Raw genomic sequence first — 11,074 nt, forward strand, 5'->3', positions numbered from 1 at the left:
CTGAGTGCTTCCCTGTCTATCTGGGCATAGTTACGCTCAGCTGAGTTCAATGAGCGTGACGCAAAAGCTATCGGCCGTTCCGAGCCATCAGGGAATCTATGGGACAATACCGCTCCTATGCCGTAAGGGGATGCATCGCACGCCAGTCTGATTGGTAGTGATGGGTTGTAATGAGCCAAAATTTTCTCGGATGTGATTAAGTCTTTACATTTATGGAAGGCACGTTTACAGTCGTCTTTCCATTTCCAAATCACTCCTGTCTGTAGAAGATCATTAAGAGGGTGTAGAATAGTTGATAAGTTCGGTAAAAATTTATGATAGTAATTTATTAATCCCAGGAATGACCTTAATTGTGAAACATTTTCAGGTGCTGGGGCTTTTATAACTGCTTCAATTTTTTCAGGTGACTTATGCAACCCTTCCTTATTAATTATGTGGCCACAATATGATATCTGATTTTGGAAAAATTCGCACTTGGGGCGATTTGCTCGTAGGCCCCGTTCTTTCAGCCTAGTGAGCACCTGCTCCAAATTGGCAAGGTGCTCGTTGTCGTTTTCTCCTGTTATACGGATGTCGTCTAGGTAGCATTGAGTCCCTGGAATCCCTTGCAGGACTTGCTCCATAGCTCTTTGCCAGATAGCTGGAGCTGATGCTATTCCAAAAACCAGTCGATTGTACTGGTACAGGCCTTTGTGTGTGTTTATTGTGAGATACTTTTTAGAGGTCTCCTCAACCTCCATCTGTAGATATGCCTGTGCCAAGTCAATTTTTGTGAAACGTTTCCCTCCAGATAGTGAGGCGAAAATATCTTCTATCCTTGGAAGAGGATACTGTACCGTGTGAAGGACCGGGTTTACAGTCACCTTAAAGTCCCCACAGATGCGAATTTTTTCCTGTTCCTCGGAGTTATTTTTCAATGTTTTTTTCATGACTGGAACGATGGGTGTTGCCCATTCGCTCCAATCTATTTTGGATAATACGCCTGCCTTTTCCAAATTCTTCAGCTCTGCCTCGACTGCCGGACGTATTGCGTATGGCACCGGTCTTGCCTTAAAATTTTTTGGAATTGCTGTATCTTCCACTTTTATTGAGGCGGTGATGCCTTTCAAGGTTCCTAGTTTCTCTTGAAACACTTCTTTGGTGTTGGCCAAGATGTCTTTTAATCGTTCAGGTATGATGTCATCATTGTTTTTTTCCTTATTGGTCACCGTCAGTGCCTGAATGGAGTGCCAGTCTACACGTATCTTCCTTATCCATTCACGTCCCAACAACGGTGGACCACCATCTTGTAGAATGTATAAATACAACTTTTGTATTTCTTTGCCGTTGTATACCACAGGCACCCTTATTTTTCCTTTGGGGTAGACTTTCTGCCCCGTATATGTTTTTAAGATAATGGATGTGTCTTTTAGAGGTATATGCGAAAATAGCCTCTCGTAATCTCGTCGATTTATTACGGTTAGAGCTGATCCTGTATCTAGCTCCATTTTAACTGGGGACCCTGCTATTGTGAGGGTAACCCAAATGGTTTGGTAATCCTCTTTGGCAAGTACATTATGTAATTTGAGACAGCTTAGTCTCTTGTTTCCGGAGTCGCTATCGCTATTCTGGTCTTCGGAGCTATTGTCCGTCATCATTTGTACCTTCCTGTACTTTTCTTTATTGATTTTTTGTTTTCTGTCAGTGGATTTATTTTGTCCAGATTGGCATACCCGTGCAATGTGTCCAATCTTACCACATTGCCTGCATGCTTTGCCCTTGAACCAGCAGTCCCTCTGGTTATGGGTGGATCTGCCGCAGCGATAACATCTTCCGAACTCCTGTGTCATTTTATGGGTGCCGAAGTCCTGTGTCTCTTGTTGTATCTCTGCAGCTCCTTTTGCTGCTGCTTCGTATGATACAGCCATACTGAAAGCTTTGTCCAATGTTAAATCTTTTTCAGAAAGCAGTCTTTTTTGTGTTCCTTCACTTAAGAGACCGCAAACGAATTTGTCTCGAAGATAATCCGATAGTTCCGAATTGGCAGTACTTTGATAGCTTTCTTAATTCGGTTAGGTAATCAGCGTTACTTTCATTCTTGTGTTGATTTCTCTTGAAGAACTTGAATCGTTCCGCTATCAGCAGCGGTGTTGGGTTTAAATGCTCCTGCAGGGTATCAACAATTTCTTTAAAAGTCTTGTCCTTTGGTTTGGCTGGAGTGATTAAATTTCGTAACAGCCCGTATGTCTTCGCGCCCATTAAGTTCAGAAGTACTGAAGCTTTTTTTTCATCTGTTATTCCATTTGCAGTGCAATAAACCTCTACTCTTTCCACGTATGTGGTCCAATCTTCTATTTCGCCATCAAAAGCCTCAATATTACCAGATTTAGGCATTTCAGAAAAGATATGGCGCTTCCCGCGCGCTTTTTTTTCCTGTAGCAACGATATCGCGCTTTCCCGCCGCTGCTACCGATAACAACGCTGTTTTACTGTGGTTCCCGTTTATTCACTGTTGGAGACTCGTTCCCGACGGAGGTCTAAACGCTGACCTGCTTGCCGCGCCAGCCGTCTCTCGAGTGCACCCTCCCAGTCCGTTATTGCTTGCCTCCGATTTCGCTGCCTGTCTCCGCTGTGGAGCCCGCCGCTGGAGCTCCAGCCTGACGCCCAGGAAGGATTAGCGCAGTACCTGTCACCAGCTTGGCCAGCTGGTGAAACCACAGTTTCTCTTACTTCCTTGAGTGTTCTGGACGCTGGAGGAATCGATGTCCTTGAGGTGCTGCCGAATTGCAGGTAAGTCCGTTTCCACTTCGTCGCCACTGTAGTGTCCGTGTGTAGATAAAGACACTGAAGACAGGAGTTGGTTCATAGGTATTTACTAAGCAAGTCTGGGGGGGGGGGGGGGGGGTTTCTAAAGGATATACACAATACACAGGCTTATATAGCCCAAGTGGCAATTACCGGCATTACGCACACCTGGGGCTCTTAAAGGCACATACACCACAGGTGGCATAGTGGTTAGCACTGTTGCCTCACAGCGCCAGGGACCCGGGTTCGAACCCGGCCTCGGGCGACTGTCTGTGCGGAGTTTGCACATTCTCCCCGTGTTTGCGTGGGTTTCCTCCGGGTGCTCCGGTTTCCTCCCACAGTCCAAAGATGTGCGGGTTAGGTTGATTGGCTATGATAAATTGACCCTTAGTGTTAGGGGGATTAAATACGTGGGGTTACGGGGATAGGGTGGGACATGTGTTGGTGTAGGGGTTACGGGGATCGGGTGGGATATGTGTCGGTGCAGGCTCGATGGGCCGAAATGGCCTCTATCTGCACTGTGGGGTTTCTGTGATTCTGTGATAACTTCTGTAGAATTCTTCATGGCTAACGAGGGCTCATAGAACTTTTCTCTCTCTATTTGTTTTTCTCCGCAGCCTCATCCTAAAGGTGCTAGGATAGACGTATCTATCAACGAGTGTTATGATGGCTCTTATGCAGGAAATCCTCAGGATATTCACTCCCAGCCTGGGTTTGCCTTTAGCCGCAACGGTCCTGTGAAAAGGACGCCAGTGACTCACATCTTGGTCTGCAGGTAAGAACGTTATGGTGCCCTTGTAGTTCCGAGGGGCACTTGTAAGTTGCTGTATAGGTTCATCAGTAAATTTTAGATTCTTACAATTCAGCTGATTTCCTATTTAATCTTCTGTCCAGCTGACAGGAGAGCTGCATTGCCATGTGACCATTGGTGTGTTCAAACTTTCTATGTAAGTGACTCGGTTGCATGCCATGGAGTCTTGGGGGGTGGCGCGCACAGTTCAAATCTGTTCCCGTTAATATTCTATCTCTAGCTGTGGATGCTAATGGCTCTTGGTGTTCTTCTTTAGGGTTGAGGCAACAGCGCTAAGAAAAGTCAAATAGGACAAAACATTGCGTAAAAAAATATAATCTCACAGAATTATGTTGCCTGCTCCTTGAAGTGGCTTGTGGGCTGGAAGTGACCCTTGAGCCACACTATATGCACACTGGTGTAAACCAAGTCAGGGTGGGGGAAACTAGAATATTTTCCTAGCAAGTTACTGGCAAACTCCAGCGCTTTAGTTGGAGGAGGGGGATGATGGTAACAGTGCCAAGTAATGAGGAGTAAAATCTAAGAATGTAAAGTTAAATGACTTGGTTATTGAAGCCTTTCTTCTTTGATCCCACCAAGTGGCATGGTGTTCTTGAAGGTTGAGCGGCAAGATTCCTGCTAATTTCTTTTTTGGGTGCACGGTCCCTTTAACAGGCTGTGTGGCTCACTCAAAATTTCGTGCATGCGCGAAATCTCGCATTGAGAAGCCGGTGACCGCCCTGCACGAGACCTCCAGATAACTGCGCGGCCACGCAGCTTAGCGGGAAAGTTGTTGAGCGGGCGAGCAATTTACTTTTGACGGTTTGTATCATTGTCACTCTTGAGCCTATCGCGGAGAAGCATTCCGGATTGACCCGGGGATCGAATAACCACATCTTGTGTTGGTGGGGAAGCACGCTGCCTCCCTTGCCTTTGTTGGCCCAGTTGAGTGGGAACTCTGCGGAATCGGTGTGAGCTTGCATTTGGGTGCAACAATGTAATCCTCAGTCTGCTGCCACTGAGGCTACTTCTGAAGCTCCCCAGTGGCCTGTTTCGCGACTACGCGGTGTAACATTAAAGCCTACAGAGCAGAAGGTCCCAGGTTCGATGGCCAGTCCCTGCTGTGTTGGTAGAGCAGGAAGTGGAGTGCTAAGATTAGCCCCTCCAATCCTGGGCGACATTTGGGCCGCCAGTTCTCTGGGAATTGTTTGAGTTGGTACCTTCAAGAGGAGGAGGCAGAAAATCGGTTACATCTGTACATCATAGAACACATTGGGTACACTGGGTAAGCAAATGAAAATGAGCAAATGCATGAATATCTTTAGGCATGTGTTTCAGGGGGAAAGTACTTGTTTGCCTTGTGGGTGTAGAGCATTTATTCTGTGTGTAGTTTGGAACATGAAGGACAATGCATTCAAATTAAAAAAAAATAATTTTTGTTTGCCCTTTTGAAGACCGAAACGTATTAAACCCAGTCTCTCCGAGTTCTTGGAGTCTGAAGATGGGGAAGTGGAACAACAGCGGACCTACATCAGCGGTCACAATCGCCTTTACTTCCATAGTGACACTTGCCTCCCGCTCAGGCCGCAGGAGATGGATGTGGACAGCGAGGATGAAAAGGACCCCGAGTGGCTGCGGGAGAAAACTATTACAGTTCGTGTTCAAATAATTCATTCCTCCATCAGAAATTAACGTTTGTTTGGGCGGGTGGGGGCGCGCTGAGATTACAAGCTGGTTTTTGGTCTTCCATTTAAGAACGTCAGGCAAGAAAAGGCCCCCCGTTACCCTCGGTCTGACTTACCTTCCCTCCTTCCTCTCGAAAGTGGTGACTCGTGTTGATGCTGACCCCTCATCCATGTGGCCATTCTTTGAGTGTCAGATGAACATTTGGTCTTGTTTTGGGGTTGTGGGATGGAGAACAGAACCGCAGCTAAGACTGATCCTATCCTCACTCAGCATCCCTGAAGGGTTCACTGCCTAACATTCAGCAGCCGAAGCTTTGCTTGAATCTCCAGCTCCCCTCCCCGGCACTACAGGAGCTAATTGTATGACCTTCACCAGAAGTTCAGCTGACTTGGCTTGGAATGTAGACATTGATTTTTGTCAGCCACGGCTCAGTGGGCAGCAGTCTCTCGCCCCTGAGTCAGAAGGTTGTGGGTTCTGAGCACAACAATCCAGGCTGACACTCCAGTGCAGTACTGAGGGAGCACTGCACTGTTGGAGGTGCCGTCTTTCGGATGAGACGTTAAACTGCCCCCTGAAGTGGATGTAAGAAGACCCCACGGCACTATTTTGAAGAGGAGCAGGGGAGCTGTCCCTGAGGTCCTGGCCAATAGTTATCCCTCAATAAACATCACTAAAACAGATTCTCTGGTCATTATCACATTGCTGTTTGTGGGAGCTTGCTGTGTGCAAATTGGTTGCCGTGTTTCCTACATTACAACAGCGACTACATTTCAAAAAGCACTTAATTGGCTGTAAAGTGCTTTAGGACGTCCTGAGCTCACAAAAGGTGCTTTTAAAATGCAAGTATTTCTGGACTGAGTATTGAACCAGGGCCTTATTGGTCTGTGGCCCCACTGCAAGTGACGGTGCATTAACCGATTGAGATTCTGCAATATAAACCTTTTGATATCCAAATGATAACTTATATATAATCTTACAGTTCAGTGGCATTGTAAAGACCATCAAAGTACAGTTTCAAGTTGGTTTATACGGTTAAGTTGCATTTAGTCCTGCTGAAATCGGGCATGTTTTCCAGACAATTTTGAACCGATGTTTAATTGCGCTTTATTTTCTTTTACTATAGCAAATCGATGAGTTCACTGACGTTAATGAGGGAGAGAAAGAAGTGATGAAACTGTGGAACCTGCACGTTATGAAGCACGGGTAAGTCTCTGATCTTTTTACTCTCCATTGTTGGAGGATGCAGTATTGGGATGATACTTTCTGAAGGTGGCAGTGAATTCACTGACTTCTGATATAGCCGGAATGAAACCTGAGCTGTTCAATGGATGTTGGAAAAGCCCAGAGAGGGAGGTACCCTATTGTTTGTAACTTTGAGAAAGAATAACTTCAAACAGCAATCTGGAAATGTATTTTTGGGCTAACCCAGGCCTTTTTATAAAAAAAAAAATAATAATTTTAAGTTGAAGAGGTTAAACTGAAGAATTTCACGTTTAGCCATCAACTTGAGGAATAGGCTGCTTCTTTGCAGGAAGTACTGCCTCAGCTGAAACATTCAATGGGGAATTGGATCAATTCCTGATTCAGAGGAGTAAAGAGAAAGAAACAAGGTGGAAAATGCTCAAATTGGCTGCTGTTGGACGGGGGTATCTCCAGCTCCGGTGTCCCAGTGTAGAATTAGATTCTGCTGGGGGGGGGGGGGGAACACTCCACTGGAATCGCGAGCACTCTATCAGAATACCTTGTGAAGCCGGCTTTTGTGCAGTGAATTCCCATGCAAATGAACCAGATTACTTGGAGCATTTTTGGTCCCTCCCCCCCCCCCCCCCCAGGGGTAGTCAGTGAGTGATGGGAATTAGTAATCCTGTTGTCTATGGCGTGGTATTCGCTCCATCTTTCAGATGAAACGTTAAGCCTGTTCAGGTGGATGTAAAAGATCCCACGGTACTTTTTTTGAGGAGCAGGGAGATCTCCATGTATCCTCAGCCAACATCCATCCCTCAACCAACACCATCCAAGCAGATTAGCTGGTCACTTTTCTCATTTGCTGCATGGAGGATTATGCTGTACACAACATTGGCCTCGTGTTTGGCAAAACCGTGACTGCGCTTGAGGAATTAGATGTTTAATTACTATTTTTCCAAAACCGTAAATAAGTGATTGCAAGCCAAGAGGACCTGTGTAGGCAGCACCTTTTAATGGTGTGTCCCCAATACACGAGCTGAATGACTAACCTGCTCTTTCCCAGGTGGTAATGGTTAAGGGAGGAATATTGTCCTGAGCCTCCTTGCTCTTCCCTTGAGCTGTGGTATGGGGCCCAATGTTTGTTGCCATGCAGCTCTCTGCCGGTCCCACTCAGCCTGGGACCGGCTTTTCCAATGTTAAATTTTGCACATGCGAAAAACTGAATGCGCCACGCAGCCCCTTCACAAAAAAAAATTAGGGGGAACATTGATGGGGCCTGTAATCTCCAATTGACCCTTCACAACAGGCAGGTGGGATTTCAATTTAATGTCTTATCCAAAGAGCTACACCCCTGACAATGTTCCACTGTACTGTCAGCCCAAACCTATCTACTCTAGTCCTAGAGATGGGGTTTCAACCCACAGCCACAGCCTAATCGAGGCGAGAGTGCTGCCAACTGAGCTAAGCTGGTTGTGATTGCTACTTCATTAACCTACAATCCAGCTGCCTGTTCTGTTTTCACAAACACTGACCACTTCAAAAAGAGCTTAAACTGCACCCCAATAGCTCAGACGGGTAAATCCACTGCCTGCTGTGCCCCTGGAAATGTCCTAGGTTCCATCTCTGGTCTGTGCTGTGTTAACCTGACCGTGGCCAGCTCAGCACTTGGGGTGCTGCAGTTGACCTCTATGTCCCTGGGGTGGGGGCTGGAAGAGCAGGCAATGAACCCTGCTGGAAAGTGCATGTCTGGATTCAGTTTGGATTAGACCGACCTTGTCCTCTGTGTGTAACTACATTGGGTGTCTGCAGGACTCGGCGCTTGCTAAGGCAGTATATATTAATAGGCTCTCGTTACTCTCTTGCAGGTTCATTGCTGACAATCAGATGCATCAATCCTGCCTGCTTTTTGTAGAAACTTGTGGACCAAGAATAGTTGAGAGAAGCCTCTGTCGGAACTTTCTGCTTCATCTGGTTAGCATGCACGACTTCAACTTGATTAATTTAAACACGATAGATAAAGTAATGGCCAAGCTCGGTGAGCTGCAACAAAAGTTGCAAAGAGATTACTCTGCTTTAAAACTGAGACAGGAGCCCTCTGACGATAGTCGGCCGAACAGCGAAGACAGTGGTACTGGCACGAGAGACAGAAATTCGAGCACTGACAGTCTCTCCTCAGGAGTCACCAAACAGAGCAAAAGGCACAAGCTCTGAAACCAAACCATTCACCCCGTCTCTTCCGCCCCCTTTCGCGCCCCCCTCCCCTTTCCTGGACACAGTGGATCGTCACTGAGGAGAGAAGGGGCAAAACAAGATTGTTCCACGAGCGTCTCGGCTGAAATCGACAGAAGCTCCAAACGGACACTGGGCTAATCAGTAACAGAATGAAATGAGACAACAGTGTTGTATTAAGATTCTTTATTCTTGTATATGTTGGTGTGTTCAATTAATTGTACTTAATTAGCAGATGGAGTACAATTTAAAAGACATTGCATTCACCAGTGAACTGAACGAGCACAGTTCAGCTAGCTGCAGATGTTTTTTGTGCTAATCATTCTTTCTAGAGGACTTATTTTGGCTACAAAACCAAATCTTTCTCAACATCCACATTGGCAATTAAAAAAAAAAAAATGGCATTGTATAGTTTTAAAGTCTTTCTGAAAGTTTTTTTGTCATGAAATCTCAAAGGATTGGGATTCACTTTACATTCTCCATTTGGAAAAAAAGCATGTACTTTAGTTGAAGTATGATGTATAAAACCATGCGTGTAACAAAAATCTTCTGTAAAAACAAGTGCAATTTAAATAGTGGATGAAGTTTGCCTGTGTATATCTCACGGTCTTAATCTCCTTGTGACACAGGAGTAGCACTTCTCTATGTTCCTGTTTGGAAGGACTTTTTTAGTGTCTTTTTTTAATATATATATATATGTATGTGTGTATATATGTATATATTATTTTAAGATGCCATCTCTACTCTCCCTCTTTACCCACACACCTCTCTTTTTAAAAAAAAAAGCTAGTGTCTATCGTTCTTCCCGTCAGGTCTGTGTTTGTGCATTTGTTTTGTTGCTTTCTGCTTGCTGTCTCGCCAGACTTGATTGCGCGCGCACACCTGATGTGCTGCTTCATCTGCAACGCTGCTCTTTTTTAATGGCATAGGAGGGATTATGCTCTCCTTTTTGGTGCGTTTCACCAATGCTTTGTGCTGGATACATCATCGGGACTGTATCGACAAACTTCAGAAAGGGTTTATACAAGGGAGGGGTGTGGTGGGTGGGTAGCTTGAGCAGTGGTGCTGCAGAGGGGAGTGAGAAATGCACAATAAGGCTGGGCCAGGAATACTTGCTAATCTCTTTATGCAATATTCTGAGACACTTTTTATTTCCCTGTTACCAACACACAGGGTATTTATTGCAGGGGACACTAAAAAAAAAAACGGATGTAAGGTATGTATTTTACACAGTATTTTGCCGCATCAGAACAGTCTTTTGTGCAGTCGAACACATTTTGGATAATGTAAATGTTTACAGTTTTTTTTTCCAATGGAAAGCGATTTTTCACTACTGGTGCAGTACCAGGGATGCAGGTTTTTAAACTCAGTAAGCACTGTGGGCCGAGTAACATTATCACCTCGGGTGTTTAGTTTTTTTTTTAATTTCCAAAAAGTTTGCATATTTTTCTTTTTTTAAATAAAAACTAACTTAAAATGGGCAGTGGGCTGCTGTTTAACCAATATGACTGAGCTACAGATTTAAAAAAAAAAAAATTAATGTCCCACTTGAGTCACTCATTACTTTTCCCGGCTGTAATGGTATGCATTTCTGTGAATCCTTTTTAAACCTGTTCTTCCCTCTTTCTCAAAGGGTGTCTGTGTCGCCTGCGCATATCTTGTTTGTGGCTTTGATTTGATCTATTGCTGTGCATATGTAAATTAGATTTTTTTTGTATTTTGGGCTGGGGTGCTGTAGTGTGTTTTTCCTGCTGCTAATGTTTCTATCTAAGTAAAATAATTCTGCTGTCCTGCCACAGATAGCTGGCATGGTCTGCACAATTTTGACAGCCCAAGATTTTGAATTAACGCTGGAAATTTTTGGATTTCATGATATTTTACACTGACTTTTTTTTCCTCTTTTTAAAAACAAAACCCGCACCTTCCTGTCAGTTTTTGTAACCAAACCGGTCATCGAAATGTTAATGGGTTTTTCTATTTAAAAAAAATAAATAAAATAAAAATAAGTAATTTTCCTACTTCAAATTGAATGCCTGCAATGCCAACCTTGCAAAAACATGTTTAAATTAAAATGTTAATTTAGAAATTGAGATTTAAGACTCCTTAATGAAGCTGAGCTTGAGTAACCCTGAAATGGCGCAACGTTTGTGCTGATGTCAAATTAAAAGCAGGCTGTTGCTGGGTCTTCACATTTTGCTTTGTAAGCAAGTCATCTGAGGAAAACAAAGCAAGTCCATTACTGAACCTTACAAGAGTGTCGCCGTTGATGTCTTCGGTTTGCTGCCTTCTCTATTTGTTTTCTGCTCCAAGTTTAGAATAGCACCAGGGGACGATAATTTAATGCAGACAAGCGGTGCTACCCTCACGCCACCTTTTGAAAACTGCAACAAGTCCATGTGA

General features: G+C 44.6%; 1 protein-coding gene across 2 annotated transcripts in view; it reads left to right on the forward strand.

Annotated features, from left to right (window-relative positions):
- Positions 1 to 10,760, forward strand: part of suz12b (SUZ12 polycomb repressive complex 2 subunit b) — a 66,187-nt gene extending 55,427 nt beyond the window's left edge. For both annotated transcript variants that reach the window (XM_085963974.1, XM_085963975.1), the window contains 4 exons: positions 3,402 to 3,559; positions 5,029 to 5,227; positions 6,384 to 6,463; positions 8,311 to 10,760. In XM_085963974.1, coding sequence (XP_085820100.1) covers positions 3,402 to 3,559; positions 5,029 to 5,227; positions 6,384 to 6,463; positions 8,311 to 8,656 — 783 coding nt within the window. In that variant the 3' untranslated portion in view covers positions 8,657 to 10,760. The remainder of the gene's footprint in view (positions 1 to 3,401; positions 3,560 to 5,028; positions 5,228 to 6,383; positions 6,464 to 8,310) is intronic.
- Positions 10,761 to 11,074: the final 314 nt, after the last annotated feature.

This window comes from Somniosus microcephalus, chromosome 21 (assembly GCF_052327205.1).
Source record: "Somniosus microcephalus isolate GS21.2 chromosome 21, FLI_Smic_1.0, whole genome shotgun sequence".
Lineage (NCBI taxonomy): Eukaryota > Metazoa > Chordata > Chondrichthyes > Squaliformes > Somniosidae > Somniosus > Somniosus microcephalus.